The sequence below is a fragment of the Mirounga angustirostris genome, unplaced genomic scaffold, assembly GCF_029215605.1.
Source record: "Mirounga angustirostris isolate CCGP_5_RB_7025 unplaced genomic scaffold, mMirAng1.0.hap1 SCAF_2, whole genome shotgun sequence".
In the NCBI taxonomy this organism is placed as follows: Eukaryota; Metazoa; Chordata; class Mammalia; order Carnivora; family Phocidae; genus Mirounga; species Mirounga angustirostris.
This window is the reverse complement of record NW_026991710.1, coordinates 40,463,839-40,481,112: the sequence shown is the minus strand read 5'-3', so window position 1 is coordinate 40,481,112 and position 17,274 is coordinate 40,463,839. Positions and strand designations below refer to the sequence as shown.

At 38.7% G+C, this 17,274-nt stretch overlaps 1 protein-coding gene across 9 annotated transcripts in view; it reads left to right on the top strand.

The window, feature by feature from the left end:
* Positions 1-17,274, top strand: part of FRYL (FRY like transcription coactivator) — a 259,892-nt gene that overhangs the window by 180,394 nt on the left and 62,224 nt on the right. For all 9 annotated transcript variants that reach the window (XM_064584457.1, XM_064584461.1, XM_064584460.1 and 6 more), the window contains 10 exons: positions 937-994; positions 3,447-3,538; positions 6,445-6,617; positions 8,185-8,345; positions 8,868-8,978; positions 9,818-9,972; positions 10,332-10,431; positions 11,893-12,061; positions 14,121-14,380; positions 14,744-14,884. In XM_064584457.1, the coding sequence (XP_064440527.1) occupies positions 937-994; positions 3,447-3,538; positions 6,445-6,617; positions 8,185-8,345; positions 8,868-8,978; positions 9,818-9,972; positions 10,332-10,431; positions 11,893-12,061; positions 14,121-14,380; positions 14,744-14,884 (1,420 nt within the window). The remainder of the gene's footprint in view (positions 1-936; positions 995-3,446; positions 3,539-6,444; positions 6,618-8,184; positions 8,346-8,867; positions 8,979-9,817; positions 9,973-10,331; positions 10,432-11,892; positions 12,062-14,120; positions 14,381-14,743; positions 14,885-17,274) is intronic.

Here is a 17,274-nt window from a genome sequence, read left to right as displayed (position 1 = left end):
GGTTACAAAAATGATCTCAGCTTCTTAAAAAACAAATTCTCATAAATAGAAACAATCCAAAAAAAAAAAAAAAAGAAAGAAACAATCCGGAGGCAAATACTTTAAATGTCTGCAGTAGTTTTATAGATGATGAAATCGTGGATGCATTTTATTTTCTTATTATCCTTTTTTATTTTCCCAATCATCGACAATGAGCACATTTTCAGTTTAAAATCAGAATATAAGCAAAGATGAAATTATCATTTTCATGAAGTTCATGCCCTTTGACTTATTAATTCCATTTGTAAGAATTAATCCTAAGGAGATAATCAGAAATGAAGACAAAGATGTTCACTGAGGCAGTATTTATAATCAAAAATTAGATAAAATTGGAGCACTTGGTTGGCTTAGTCGGTGGAGCATGCGACTCTTGATCTTGAGACGGTGAGCTTGAGCCCCACGTTAGGTGTAGAGATTACTTAAAAGTAACATCTTTAAAAAAAAATTGGATGAAATTTAATGAACCAGTAATAAATGAAAATGTTTAGAAAAATTATGGTATCCCACCCTGTTATAGAATATTATGAACTAATTAAGGGCATGTGGATATCATTATGCTAGTGTTAAAGGAAGAAAGGATACCTTCTCATACCTGATAGGGTTTCAACTATATAAAATACACGTGGGCTGCAAAACAATGGAACACCAATCTTGACGGTATTTATCTCTGCAAATTAGAATAGGTGGCCTGTACAATTTTTTTCTGTTTTCCCAGTTTTCTACAGTGTGCACGTGTTCTTCTATAACTACAACAATGAGGATTATGTTTAAAACAGTAGAATTAAGGTTAACACTTGTCATTTCACATCATTATATTAGTATTTACACATTAGTATTTGCACATCAGATTATATCTGTTCAGCCATTAATTTAAAATGTGTATAATTTTTCTTCTAGGGAACTAATAGAGGAATTGCATCCCATAATTAAAGAAGCACTCGAAAGAAGGCCAGAGGTAAGCCGTATAGTTTTCTGTCATTAAATATTTATTTGGCAGATACTTACTGTCTTCTGTATTCTGTACATTATACCAAAAGTTAGAAATTGAGAAGTAAATATGTAAAAGATGGTCTGATGCAGTTTTCAACCTTTTTTTTTTTTTAAGAGAGAGAGAGAAATAGCATGCAGGGGTGTGGAGGGGCAGAGGAAGAGAGAGAATCTTAAATAGGCCTCACACCCAGCACGGAGCCCAACGTAGGGCTCGATCTCATGACCCTGAGATTGTGACCTGAGCCAAAATCAAGAGTTGGACACTCAACTGACTGAGCCACCCAGGCGTGGTGCTCCTCAACATTTTTTTAATATACAAAATTCTTCCTTCCCCCCCACAGAAGATCTTATGCAGAAACTCATTCTATAAAACATATTAAATTGCTGTAAAGTGGGGACAGTCAGGGTCTAGATCGGGGTCAGGAAAGCTTTTCTGTAAATGGCCAGATAGTAAATATTTTCACCTTTGCAGGCCCTACTGTCTCTGTTGCAACTACTCAGTCTGCATAGACTACTAAACAAAGGGACGTGGCTATATCCCAAAACAATTTTTTTTAGGCAACAGTGGGCCAGGGTTGGCCTGAGGGCCATATTTTGCCAATCCTGGGTCTATGTCCCTAAATCTACAGATCTTTGTCAGGTTCTGAGCAACTTTTAGAAACCACAGGTCTAGTGGGACAGATAGATTGCAAACCATAATTATAACAACGTATTACCCACTGGAATAAAATCACAGATTAGAGGTTGCACAAACTGCAGAGAAGAAAACCTCTGGCTCTGTCTGTCAAGGAAAAGTAGGCCTGAAGCACTGATACTTGAGGTGAAGTTTGAAACATATTCCCCAGTGGACAAGCAAGGGAAAGACATTCTAGGCAGAGAAACAGCATTTGCAAACTTTATAAAAGAATGTGGACATTGCAGATGCTTTTGCATGTTTATATTATGGAGAAAAAGATGGATCAGGCTGCAAAGCAAGAGAGGAACTATCTCATGAAAGACTCCTGGTCTCAGCTTTATCCAGTAGACCAGTGAGCACCATATGGCATGGCCATTAGAACTGCCTGGAAAAGCTTCCTAAAAATTAGAGATTCCTGGGCCTATTGAGTGAGAATCCCTGGAACAGAGCCCAGAAATCTTTTAAAAACCACCTTAGATGAGCCTGGTGTAGAAGACTGAGAGTCACTGCTATTAATGTTACAGAGGAATTAAAGCAGGAGAAGGACATGGTGACAATGGGTGCTCTTTTAGAAACTTTAAGATGGCGTCTGTAAGGCTTCACTTCCTTTCTTTAATTCAGCCCTGTAGAGTTGTGGTAGTAGCCCCACTTAGTAATTGATCAGACTTTTGTTTCAGAATGATCATGTTGATTATAGTGTAGGGTGATTCAGTCGAGGGAATTGGAAACAAATTGGAATTGGAAACAAAATTAAGTAGCAATATTTATACTTCAGAATTTCAGGGGGAAAAATGCATCATAGCAAGTGAATAGATAAAGTACAATGTTGTGCCTTGAATGTAAGATTTATTTTGAGCGCTTTAGACTCACAATCTTTCTGTAGATACAGAATGGAAACAAGTCAATAAAACTTTGCAGAAATCCTCAGAGATTGCTTAGAAACTATCCTGTTGAGTACAATGTGCTGTGAACTTTATAAAGAGTTAAGAGAAATAGGAAATGTAATGAGCTGGTCATCAGCAGATTGGTCTATGCAAGGCAGGAAACTGGATCGTGGACTTGAAAGTTGAAAGACTAATTAAGTAGGTTTCCAGTTGCTCTATATTGTGAAAGTTACACCACAGTGACATAATGAACAATGGAAGAAAGTGATACAGCGCACCTGTCCCTTCCTACTACACGAGTTCCCATTGGAAGCAGAATCCAGGGGAGACGTTACAGCAATTATGCTAATCATTAGTACTTTGGCTCTAACAAGACAAATTTATTCAGACCATAATGGTCAGAGAAATTTTTTCTTTTGCATTTAGTTTCTGTGTCAGAATTAATTATGGAGTGGAAGACTTCGGCACGAGCAAAATCTGTGAGGTTTTCTCATTCCCCTTTGTGTTATTTTCCCCCGTCTTTTTGTTATATTTCGGGGAATATCTTAGGGATTCTTTGTCATGCAGTGACAACAGTTTACTGACTGCTTCAGTTGTTTGAAGTTGTCAGATTAGCAAATCACCTGAAATTATAGGATGTTATTTTCTCCCCACACAAGGAGTATTGCCACATAAAACGTCATGTGATTTTCTTTGGCTCGTTAATTTCAAACGATTCCACGCGGATCTCCTTGTTTCAGTAGCCACTACAGTGATCAAAGTCTGCATTGCACATTATTCTTTCCAAGTTACACCAGCAGGTTTTCTGTCAACTTCCCAAAGGACTTTCGCTTAATATCTTTATATCTTTGGGCTAGAATATGAAGCGGCGCAGGCGTCGAGACATTTTGCGAGTACAACTGGTACGAATATTTGAACTGCTGGCAGATGCTGGTGTCATTAGTCACAGGTCAGTGCTGGGTTTTGATTTTCAAAACTTTGGAACGATTAGGGAACACAGTATTTTTTCTCTTGTGAAATATATAAAAACAGAAAAACCCCTTTGCCACAACACAAAACTGCTACACTGAACGTTATTTACAGAAGATGCATCCAGTACGTCAACCAGTGGCTAAAAAACATATTGAAAAACATCTACGACTAGTACTAGATTGCTTCGGGCAAAAATTGGCTATAATGCTCCTAGGATTTTGATATTTGTAGGAATCTAGTAAGTCAGGCAAGTGGACAGTAGCCTTTTTTTGTGACTAACTTAATGATTTCTTACCTCATTTTAAAGATCTATTTCTTTTGGATTGTAAAATCATATGTATAAAGGCTAAACACTGTAAGGTTTGCAAATCTATTCCAATCGACTGTTATTCTCTCCTGTTGGGGACAATTACGAAATCCATGAACATAAATAATACATACATAATTCATAACTTTCCACCCTTCACCAATGAAAACATAAAACCTGGAGTTATTGCTAGAATAAAGGCATGTGGACAGTAAGACCAGCCCCTTGAGGAAAATTCCACTGGCTTTGGGTTGAGAAATAACTATTTCCCTAGGAAGGGTAACTGTGTTGTCTGACTATTGAAGGAGGGGGGAAAAAAAGATCTGATCATCTCCAAAAAAAAGGTAACTGAAAAGAGATCTTGAGTAAAAATGAATGTTAATAAACAAGTGCAGTATTGTGACGTTGGCATTTGTCCTGATTATTTCTTTGTGTACCTCATACCTTCCATAGTTAGCATCAAATGCTTTTGATGAGTGCTTTCAAAATTGAGCTTTAGTTAAGGAGAATTTAGACCACTGATTTACCTTTTCTTTTACAGTAAATGAAAAGAAAGAGAAAAAAGAAACCTCATTCTTTTTTTTGTCCTACACAAAATAAAACAGTGGAAGTTAGGAAAAGAGAATTTGAAACATGCTGGCCTTAATGAAAAAAGTCAACAATGTAATACGTATCTGTATCTTTTTTCTTTCTTTTTTGTTGCTTTTAATGTAGTGTTAGTGAATGAAGAATCTTTGAATGGTACTGTTTGGGGGAACTGCAGGACGTTGGTATATTTAAAATTTACAAAAGCTGTGTTCACTCATTAGCAGTAATGGTTTTGAACACAGTTACGTGTTTTGCTTTTGGTTTTATTGTTTTAGGAGAAAGTAGTACCATAAGGCTGTTGGTATTATGGACTTTTTATTTCCTTAATTAAGGGGAAAAAAAAAAAAGAATTCCAAAGGCCAAGAAGGCAGGGATCTTTGCTTTGTTCACCCAGCCAATCTGATGTGCCTGATGCATAGGAGGTATTCAATGAATAGTTGTTAAATGAATGCTTTATTCTGAGTCAGGTTGCAATCTATTAAATTGGTTTCCCATCCAGTAATAAATCATTACTCAGAAATTAAAAACATTCCTTTAAGGAATGAAGGAAAACATTTCCTTATGATTCAACATCTTTTATTGTTGTAGACTGATAATTTTAATATACTATAGTACCATTGTGACTCCTTACTCTTGTTTTCATGGCCACAACTACTAAAAATTATTTTTACTTTAAAAATCACATATTTTAGAAGTACTTTTCAAGTATAGCAAGGAAAAACGATCAAAATAAATGTAAATGTAATAGCCAACCATTTATATAGCATTTATGGTTTACTAATCCTTTCTTATATAGTAACTAATTTATATTGTTACTAAAATGCTCTGAAGTAGCTACTGGTCAAATCTTTAATAAGTGAGGGAACAAGACTGGAATCTGAGACTTCTGACTAACCAAATGACCCCCTTCCAGTCTGTGGTTTCTAGGCTCAGAACCCTTGCCTCAAAGGAAAAATACTGCAGAGATTTTGGAGGCAACTCCATAGGTGTAGATAGAGGACTTGAAAACCAGCACTCTTACTTGAATTCTCTTAAATTTTTGTATCCCCAGTACTTGCTGAGAATAAGTACCTAATGGATATTTGATTGATTGCACTAAAGGCATAATGTGAATTTGCATGGCAGCTCTGAGAATATATAGAACTAGTCTTTCCTCTATCTTTTTTTTTTTTTTTTTTTTTGAAGTAGGTTCCATGCCCAGTGTGGAGCCCACCATGGGGCTTGAACTCACAACGCTGAGATCAAGACCTGAGCTGAGATCAAGAGTGGGTCACTTAACCGACTGAGCCACCCAGGCACCCCTCCTCTTTCTACTCTTCTAAACTGATCCTCCCTATCCCATATGCCTCCTTATTTCCTTATTTTGAAAAGCTATATATTTTGCCAGAGAGGGACTAACATTTAGCACTCAGAATAGTTGATTAAAGGTGGATATGGAATTGAATAATAAAAATTACATTAGCAGTTTCTTGATTAAGAAGCACCATCTATTTTATATTTGTAAGCCAAAATCATGTTCATTTAATTTTTTATATAAAGTTGCACACTACCATGATCATGCCAAGTTTAATAAACAGTTGACCCTTGAACATGGATTTGAGCTGCATAGGTCCACTTGTATGTGGATTCTAACAGTACAGTACTGTAAATGTATTTTCTTTTATGATTTTCTTAATAATACTTTCTTTTCTCTAGCTTCATTCTAAGAATAGATTATATAATACATATGACATACAAAATATATGTTAATCGACAGGTTTATGTTATCGGTAAGGTTTCCCACCAACAGTAGGCTATTAATAGCTAAGTTCTGTGGAGTCAAAAGTTATATGCAGATATTTGACTGGGGTGGTGGGAGTAGGTGCCCCTAACCCTCACGTTGTTCAAGAGTCGACTGTATATTATTCTGAATTTGGTTACTAGGAATTTATTTTGATTTAAATTATAATTTAAAACCACATTTTCTTTATTTTTTTCAATATTTTCAGTGCAAGTGGTGGCCTTGATAATGAAACACATTTCCTCAACAACACTTTATTGGAATATGTAGATTTAACTAGACAACTCCTGGAAGCAGAAAATGAAAAAGACTCTGACACACTGAAGGATATCCGATGCCATTTTAGTGCCTTAGTGGCGAATATCATTCAGAATGTTCCAGGTATTCTTTCCAGTTTCTTAAAACATTATTGAATAGTAAGGGACCATCATGTACTTTCTTCCCCTGAGGGTTTGCAGTCTAAGGTGATAAAGCAGCTTATGAACATAGTGGAAAAATATGTCAGCATAACATGGATGGCAAGAGTTTGTTTTACCTTTCAACTAGTGTAGTGAGTAGAAATCGAAAAAAAAGCAAGCCCACATAGATTTTTAATGATATTCAAGACACTAACAAAAAATTTAAGAAATCACTAGAAGAAGCTTCTTTAGGCAAACTTGTTCTAAATACAATGAGCAAAAAACAATTATGTTCCAAATGGTCATTGAGAATAGAATAAACAAGGTACTGCTGAATAATGGAAGGAGGGTGTAGGCTGCAGTTACAAGGTATGCTAAGGATATGGTGTTACTGATTGATTCCTTTAAGGTATATATGCCTATTTTTCCAGTACCTACTATATGCCAGGTACTGGTTTAGGCCCTAGAAATACTGATATTTTCAATTACTTTTTTTAAAAAACCATAAATTATTTACAAGGATGAGACATAAAATGTGACTGTAGCCTTTGGTATACCATGTAAATGCAAATGTTTCTTTTTCTTTCTGTAAAAGAATTATTTTGTTACCTTTAAAAGAACATGCAAACAGTTGACTCTGTGAGAGTGAGAGCATGGGTTGTATTTTATAAAAGAGGCCTGCAAACATTTCTTTAGGTACATTAATTACAAATGCAGGAGGCCTGTTTTGAACTTCAGAGGGAAATGCTTTCCTGATCTGAAGCTCAGTTAACATAAAGATATAATTTAGTCCATTACTAAACATTTGTCTACAACTTCCGGATTGGTTCATTAAGATACTGTTGAGTTTCTTCAACAAGGATTGACGCAGAGAACTTGTAGGTAGAATTTCCAAGTGGAAAGAATTCTTGGAGATCATCTCAACCAGTGGTTTTCAAACGATGTTGTTTCTCTTCTGGTGCCATCAGCAAGAAGCAGCAGAATAGAATGGGTTTAGACTCTAGGCTTCACCCCTTACTTCCAGTTGATCAGCCCCTCCTTTGTCTGTTCTGTATATCAAGAGTCCATGTAAGGATTCTTTTAAAAAGATAGCTGTGCAGCTGAAAACATACAAAGCTCAAAAACAGCTTACCTATTCCAAAGCTTTGTCTTGGCAATGAACCAAGATCCAGAGTTGCGTTCATGTTGATGTCTTGGCCAAGCTTACCATGTAGCCAGCAACAGCCGGGGAGAAGCAGGGTCCTGAGTCCCAGCTCTGTGCCAGCCTCTGAGCAGTACGTTGCCCGCCTTGAAATTCTGCTTGCAGAGATCCTGTATCTCTCATAATGCTGAGCTACATGATGTTAGACTGCAGCCCTGTTTCTGGGTCTTGCACGTGCATCAATGATTACTGTCACCAAGGAGGTTTTTTGGTAGGTGAAAATGAAAACTTTTGCTTGCTTTTTTGCAGTGTTATATACTCAATACCAAATAAGTTGACATGCATGTTAAAATAAAAAGAAATGGAAATAAATTTTTTCCCATCTTTTTTTTTTTTTTTTTACGTACAGTGCACCAGAGAAGAAGTATCTTCCCTCAACAGAGTCTTCGTCACAGTCTGTTTATGCTGTTCAGTCACTGGGCAGGTCCTTTTAGCATCATGTTTACACCCTTGGACAGATACAGTGACAGAAATATGCAAATTAACAGACATCAGTACTGTGCACTGAAGGTATTGCTTAGAAATCTGATTTCTTTTTTCTTACGTGAAGAGTGCAGTTAAATTTTTTTTTGTCTCTCAATTCCTAGTAGTATAAAAAGGATAGATTTCTTCTGAGTACCTGAGAGTATATTTGCCTGCTGTATTCAAATATTTATACTGTATGTTGATTTAAATACATAAAATACAATGTAAAAAGTTACAGAATCTACCCAAAATTTAAATGCCATTTTCTTAAAGAACTGAGAATCGCCTCTTTTTTCCTACTTAAGTACTTTTTCTTGGTCTTTTTTTTTCTCTTCTCTTCCAGTACTGTCCAAGCTCATGCCTTATTTGGTATCATGTATTTACTTACTACTCATCATAAATTACTTAGTTTCAAAAATTGCTATTATACTCTTCTTTGTAAAGGAAAGAATTAAAGATATTGTGGCTACATAAGCATGAATAAAAATACCCTGCCTCTTCTCATTAAGCAACCAGCAGAAAACCTCTTGGATGTTTTAAGTGTAATTCTGATATTATTGTTTGAAGGCTATGTCTGCTGTACTGTGTTGTGGCCCTGTTGCAGATAATGTGGGACTTTCATCAGATGGCTATTTGTACAAATGGTTGGATAACATTTTGGACTCTCTGGACAAAAAGGTGATTATGATGGTGCCTTGAAGATTTCATAATAAATCACACTGTGTTTTTTGGAATTATAGTATGACCCACTGAAAACAAATCTTTTTTTTTTTTTTAATAAGATAGGTTAGAATTATATGCAAAAAGCATGTTGTGTAAAAGAGGATGCAATATTTTAAGAAATTTCTAATTCTTATTACTTGTTTAAATAATGTTAATTTCCCTTTTATATTATAGGATTAATACAGTAGTGTGTGTGTGTGTGTGTGTGTATATATATCTCACGATAGGGTTCTAGATCTTTAAATAAAATACTAATATAGAATACATTGAGCTCCATGGAAGAAATACGTTATGTTTGATATCATTTTCTTGACCACTCTCCAATTAATCTTCCTTGCCTTCCCTTTTCCTTATTCTCCTACTGTATATGCACAGACTTCACGATTTAAAACAGGACTTAGATTTTTTCCCCTCAGAATAATTTTTCTATTGGCTTATCAAAAACAAGAATAAAGCTTGATAAAAATAACTGGAGAGGTTAATAACTCACTTTTCTGAAAGCACTTAATCACTCTTCGTATTCATCAGCCGCCTTGAGGGCTCTGCTGGAGGAGAGAATTGTACTGCTTAGAGTCTTGGGTAAAAAGCAGGAGACCAAGTATAATTTATCCATGTCATTTGTTTTTTCCTTTGGCCGAATAAAATGAGAAGGAGTTGAACAAAATGAGACTGAGTTTTGTGCTTAAATACAATAAATATATATATACTATATTATTTTAATAAAAATGTAGAGGAGTAGTTATATATAATACATAAATTTCTTTATCCTGGGCAATGTTGTGACCTTTACGTAGGTGCATCAGTTGGGCTGTGAGGCAGTTACATTACTGCTGGAGCTGAACCCGGACCAGAGCAACCTGATGTACTGGGCTGTGGATCGATGTTACACTGGTTCCAAGAGAGTGGCAGCCGGCTGCTTTAAAGCCATAGCTAATGTATTCCAGAACAGGTACTCCACATACTGTCTTCCATATTTTATTTAGCTTTTCTTTTTGTTTTATCTTCCTTCTCTTTTCTTTTCTTTAAGAAAATGTTTCCTTTTGAATTCAGAAATACTAAGAAACCAGTATTTTCTCTCCTTGAGCTCTACTGAAATTTAACCAGAATAAGAATAATGATCACCATGCTTCTGTTGTGTACCTTTTGCCTTAAAAAAAAACAAAAACAAAAACAAAAAACCCAGAAAACAAAAAAACACCTAGTCATAGGCTTAACACTTGATGTCTGCAGCCTTGCCCTTTGTGTACCATATTTATTAATGGTGTGAAAGCTTCTAAAACTTCTCTAACATGTAATATTTGTCCCTAGGGATTATCAGTGTGACACGGTGATGCTCCTAAATCTGATACTGTTTAAAGCAGCTGATTCTTCTCGAAGTATCTATGAAGTTGCTATGCAACTTTTACAGGTTTGTAAGCAAATGTTAAAATATTACTTATTAATGATTTAATGAAGCATATAGATATTTAGCTTTTTTTTTTTTTTTTAAGATTTATTTATTTTAGAGAGAGAGAGTGTAAGAGAGTGCGAGGTAGGGAGGGGCAAAGGGAGAGGGAGAGAGAAACTCCAGCAGACTCTGTGCTCAGTGCGGAAGTCTGATGCAGGGCTTGATCTCATGACCCTGAGATCACGACCTGAACCGAAACCAAGAGTCGGACGCTCAACTGACAGTGCCACCCAGGAGCCCCTGGGCTTTATTTTTAATAGGGAGGCATGGCATCAATTCCTGATTATCATTAAAAATAGAAGACAAAGATAAGTGGTGCCTGGGTGGCTCAGTCGGTTAAGCATCTGCCTTGGGCTCAAGTCATGATCCCAGGACCCTGGGATCCAGCCCTGTATCTGGCTCCCTGCTCCGTGGGGAGTCTGCTTCTCTCTCCCTCCCTCGGCCTGCTGCTCCCCCTGCCTGTGCTCTCTCTCTGTCTCTGTCAAATAAATAAATCAATAAATCTTAAAAGAAAAAAGACAAAGATAATATGGGTCACTCAGGTCTACAAATAATACAGACTGTTCAGAAGTGCGTTACAGAGGGCTTAGGTACATACTCGCACATACACACCTGTATGTGCCAGTGTGTGTACACATAAAAACGGAGTGGTCAGGACCTGCGTGTGCATGGAACTGTTTCTGTCCAGCAGATAAGAATAATGTGAGCTAAATGTTTTTCTGAGAACCAAGTAAAAAGTAATTAGCCCTTTCATGATGTGCTTGTACAGTTTTTCTTTCTTAGACCAAGAAAAATAACCTAGAAAGTTAACTTACCAAGCATGGAGGTAGCATTATTTTACAGTATCTAACTAATTGGTAATAGGATGAGTTTCTTCACTCTTAACCAAGTTAAGATTCAAGAAGACGCTGATGTTTCCAGAGGGTTTGACATGGTACTGATGCTGGTAGCTGCCATCTTGGGAATTAAACCCTCATGACTTTATTAATTAAGAAGGTTCAGTGCTGTATCTTTACATAGTGTAATGTTAAAATAATTCTTAGCTCATATTCCATATTTAATCTGTATTTAACCAAGATCTGTTAGAGGATTTTTTTTTCACTTGTTTTATATAATCCTGTTTTTTAACTGGAAAGTGGTAAATCTTCTTCAAGTAATTGTATATTAAGTTGCTAAAGTCATTCTCAGACTATGCTACTAACCCAAACCATTAGAATTAAGCACAAGGAGTATAAAGCCTTCTAAACAGTTACAGATCTTTTGCAAACATTCCTGGGAATTAGAAGGTAACACCTGAAATACTTTACAATATGCCTAACTATATAATTTTTAAGCTGGAATAATTCTTAGGAGAAGATTTTATTTTTCCGTTGTAGCTGAAATTTAGAGGACTCATAAAATCTTGAATCTACATTCCTGCAGATCCTGGAACCGAAGATGTTTCGCTATGCTCACAAATTGGAACTTCAGAGAACAGATGGAGTACTCAGCCAGCTGTCTCCGCTGCCGCATCTGTATTCTGTTTCATACTATCAGTTGTCCGAGGAATTAGCAAGGGCCTATCCTGAGCTAACTCTTGCCATATTCTCAGGTATGATCGTTGAACTGGTCAGTGGGTTTTCTTTAGCAATCCTTTCTAAAAAACTACTTTTAGGAAATTTTAAATATAAGAAATTGGAGGTTGATTCAAAACAGAACATGTCTTTATGTAAGAAAATTTTTTCCTTTAGTAAGAATGTTTAATACTACTCTATCAATATATATAGATTTCTTACTACTGTAGTCTTGCCAAGGCTTCTCACTTTGCCTTCCCTTCTCCACCCTGGGGAGGGGGGCGGGAAGGAGGGGGCTTCACATGCAATTTAAAGATGTTTCTTGGGTAGACACAGAACTTCCTAAGTGTTTTAGTACATATTTTATCTTGTGTATTGGTCTGTCTTTAATAATAAAAATGGGCAGGGATAAAGATACAGGTTTCTTTCTATAAGTAACACCTCTCATCATAGGGGAAGGTCCTGTACTGCCCTGAGCAAAACTACTGCTAGGATCCCACATTGCTTTCTGTTCCCATTTTCTTTTCTTGGGCCAATGACAGTTCCTTCCAGGGGTTTCTAAAACTGTGGGACTATGTGTCAGGCAAGATGTCCTCTCTGTGTGGATCTCCCAGGACTCAGATTTAGGACAATTTTTGTTTAAAATTTAGTTTAACCTCCCACCCGATGAACACACTATTGCATGTGCTCTTAGAGTGCTTTGTCCTTTTACTGATTTTTAACACAGAACACTTAGGTAGTTTTTCTGCCTTTCACTTGTAGCGAGATCTTATTTTAGTCTGAGAATTGGACATGCACCAAAATGGGCATCCAGGAGATGACAAGATTCTGCCATGGATCCTTTCATTTGGCCTCAAGATTTAGTGACCTTAGCTTCCTTGGAGCGTCTTTCCACAGCACCCATTTCAGCTGTAGAAATAGTTTCTCATCCCTCACTGACCTGAATGAGGAAAAATCTATTTAAATTCCTCCGACATTTAGTTCTTAAAGCAGTTTAGCTGTTTGGTTTGCACTGATAGACGGCAGGGATCATGCCCTTCCGTTTTCGCAACAGTCCTGACAGCCCTTTCGGGATCAGTGTGGGTGGTCGTCAGTGTGGAGCGGTGGTTGCCTGGATCACCAATCCTCTGCCGGGCTGCTTCTCCAGCCTCCCACAGAGCAAGCAGAGCAGTCCAGCTGAGTCTCAGAGCTCAAGAAATTGGTGGCAAGGGCAGCTGGGATGTGTAGACCATGCCCCCAGCTCCCTCGCCTTGTCCTTCACTTCTGTCTTCAGATACTCGTCATTAGGATCTGCTAATTGTAACTCCTTGCTTTAAATGGTCTATTCTAAACCAAAATATAGCCTGTAAACCTGCTCAGTGCAGTTTTCACTTTTACTGTTTCCAAGGCAAGATGAGCAGAGTGTTTGTTAGGGATTGTATGGGGCAGCTTACTGATAGAAACTTTGCCCACTTTGAAATTTGAGGGTCCTGCTCCTTCCTTTCTCTGGGACCAATTGTGGTAATTTTTAAGTGTTTTCAGCTCCCTGGCTCTTCCCATCCTTTTCCGCCTTTACACCCACTTCTGACCCGTTCCCTCATCCCTTTACCTGCCTTGAGTATCCACATTCACTTTTTCCATGTTCTCAGTCCTTGTGCATCTTCAAAAATGACCTTCAGACTCCATCAGTGTGAGTTTCCTCTCTGTGAACTTACTGAAGACTTCCTAACTGCTAAATCTAATCAACTTTTGGTCTTCAGTCTGTTTGCTACCTTGCCAAGCAATTAATGTTAGTCACCTTACATTTCTTTAAATCCTGAGCTCTCTTGATTTCTAGACATTTATTATTTCCTGGTTTTCCTTCCACTGTGAGCTATTCCTTTTCTGTCACTTTTGGTGGATTCGTTTCTTCCATCTTAAGTATTCGTGTTCCTAGGCCTCCTTCTCAAGAGACCCTGTCTCCCTGAGGGAGGTCATTGCCGTTGCTGGGGCCCCAGCTCCCCCACACACCACCTCTCCCCTGGTCGTGATCTCATATCTTACCAGAGGTTAATTACAAATCAAAGGAAATGGAAATGATACTGGTTGTTTCCTCTTTTGGCTTGTTTTTAATGACAGAGATAAGCCAGAGAATTCAGACAGCTCACCCTGCTGGGAGGCAAGTAATGCTGCACTATCTCTTACCGTGGATGAACAACATTGAGTTGGTAGATCTAAGACCTTTGCCCACAGCAAGGCGGCATGAGGAAGATGAAGACGACTCCTTAAAAGACCGAGAACTTATGGTGACTAGCAGGCGCTGGTTGCGAGGAGAAGGCTGGGGATCTCCACAGGCCACTGCGATGGTTTTGAATAATCTAATGTACATGACAGCAAAGGTAAAGTGGGGTTTGTGTTCACAGTTGCTGCACAGAATTATTAAGAGGAGTCAAAAGGTTAGAAATAGACGAGATCAGATCATCCTGTGATAACCAAACAGATACTTGTTTGAAAAGAACCAAATTCCTTCCTTTAAAACACTTCTCAGTAGATCCAAAATATGTTCTTGGGGGAGGAGAGAATATCATAGATGATTAATGATATATTTATGTTCAGATTTGTTGAAAGAAATGATTATTCCTCTAGAGCTCGGAAAAGATTAAATCGTCTCTTAAACGATTTTCTAGTATTTGATGGTGTGATAAGTTGGGTATTTAATAAGCAATCCTCACTGAAGTACGCGTTGTGTGCCCTGCATCTAGTATGGGGACGGGCTGGCCTGGTCGGAGGTGGAGAATGTGTGGACCACGCTTGCAGACGGCTGGCCGAAAAACCTGAAAATCATTCTGCACTTTCTGATCAGCGTTTGTGGAGTGAATAGTGAACCAAGCCTCTTGCCTTACGTATGTATTCAGGTTCATTTCGTTTTTTCTTTCTCTTTTTTTTTTTTTTAATAAAACTTACCTGGTTTCTTGTAGTACCAGAGTATGGGCAGCAGGAGGGCAGCAGAAGCAAAGCAAGGCCCACAGTGAGGACCCCGCCAGGAAATCACACGTGCCTTTGTTCGTTGCTTCATTCAACCCGTACTGTCTGGCCTTGATCACAGGCCAGGTGCTCTTCTAGGTTCTGGGCCTTTCAGCCCGGTGGGTGATGGAGATTTTATTCTCTGAACCTTCACCTAATGTATTTAATGAATAAATCAGTAAGTTAATAAAATGCAGTCTTGATAAGGGCTGCAGAGGAAAATTGCAGAGTACTGAGAGTGAATAACCGAGGAACCACGGCTCTCTGGGAGGATTGGAGATGATCCTCGAGAGGCAGTGATCTAGATGTGAGACCACAAAATTGAGAGTGTTTATGCTTTCTGCTAGGCTAGATATTAGAGCAGAATGGTGAGTGAGAGAGCTCAGTGCATGTAGAATTGTGCCGATGGCTTCCAGAAGCAAGGGGAAACATAGGAAGAGGTATGCAATGAAGAATGTCACAGTCTTTACCTTCTAGAGGGGAAAGCAATACTTATATCTGCTCAAGTGGAAAATAACATGAGACTATGAAACATGAGGGCTCAACTGGATCCACACAGGTGCACAAATGCACACGTGTGTAAACACACGTCGATGTCAGCCCCTTGGTAGCGTCTCCTAACCACAGAAGAACAGCTGTGCGGAATGTTGCTGTCAAAGTTCTTACAGGTCCTACTTCAAACAAACCATTTAATAGCTTTGCCTGACCTAGCATTTCCCGAGTTACCGTGACTGTTGCATGCCTCAGGATTAATACTCACTGAGAAGCTGTTAGAGAAAGGCGGCTGTGGTGTGAAACAACAAAGTCCCACCTCACCTCTCTGAGCTCAGCTCCTAATGTTCTCCCTCATGCCCCCTGCCTGAGGCCATGCGGATCCCCTTGCTGCCCTGCTCTGTGGCCTTCCCACCTTGGGGCCTTTGCACTCCCCCTGTCTTTACCTAAACAGCCACCTTGCTCCCTCCCTTCCCTCCCTCAGGTCTTTCCTCAAATGTCCTTCTCACTGAGACCTTTGCTGGTCATCCTATCGAAGACTGCAGGTGCCCTGTCCTGACACGTACTTTTTTTTCCTTTCCCTGCTTTGTTGATTTTCCCAGCACTTGTCATCACCAAACATATGTTTTACTTCTTCACCTTGTTGCTTTCACTTTAGTCAGCGCAGTAGATTCTGTCCTCCAGAGCAGGAATTTTGTCTGTTCGGTTCATTGCTCTCTTCCCAGAGCCTGGAATCGTCATAGAAGGTACCTATTAATTGGATGGATGAACGCATGGGTGGGGCTGCAAGAAGACACAAGCGCCATGAAGCCGAGATGAAATTCGGGGAATAACCATTTCCCAGGAACTTAGAAAAGGAGCTATTTTTAATGACAATCGTAATTTCTTAATTATCATTCTTAATCCCTTATTACAGGCCAGGCATGATATAAGCACCTCATCTGCATTGTTTCATTGAATTCCCAGATCTGAGTGTGTGAAGATCACAGCAGTTTTACAGATGAATAAAACAGGGCACAGAGAAGAGTAACTTCTTCAGTGTTGGGCAGCCATTAGCTCTGTCACTAAGTGAATTCCCACTTTGTGGAGAAGGCAGTATAGCTGGGGTGAGGCCGGGGCTTGAAGATTAACAGGATTAGAGTTGGGGGTGGAGGGGGCATGGAGGCAAGAATGCACCTGGTAGGGTCAGCAGTGACTGAATCTGAGAACAGAGAATTAGCAAATAGTTAAAGCAGGTTGGATAGATACAGAGCTGTGTGTAGGTCAGTTATCCATGGGTAATTATTATAAGGCTTCTGGTATGATACAATAAGGCATTTTTTAAGATTTGCCCAGCGGTGGGGCGCCTGGGTGGCTCAGTCGCTTAGGCGGCTGACTCTTCATTTCAACTCCGGTCATGATCTCGGGGTCCTGGGATAGAGCCCTGAGTCAGACTCCGCACTCAGTTGGGAGTCTTTTGAGATTCTTTCCCTCCCTCACCCTCTGCCCTGCCCCCACTCTCTAAAAATCAATCAATCAATCTTAAAAAAAAAGATTTGCCCAGGGGTCACATAAGGCAGAGTTGCTCAGTTGTCTGTGTGCCGGTGAATCACCAGGGTATCTGGTTCTGGCTCTGGGGGGTGGGTCCTGAGATTCTGTATTTCTAGCAGCTCCTGGTAAAGATGCCTATGCCAGCAGGACCACATTTTTGAGTTGCAAGGATTGAACTACAAAGAAAAAAGAGACATAGGCTGATCAGTTAGTAAGCGATTCATTAATACATATTACTTACATACAG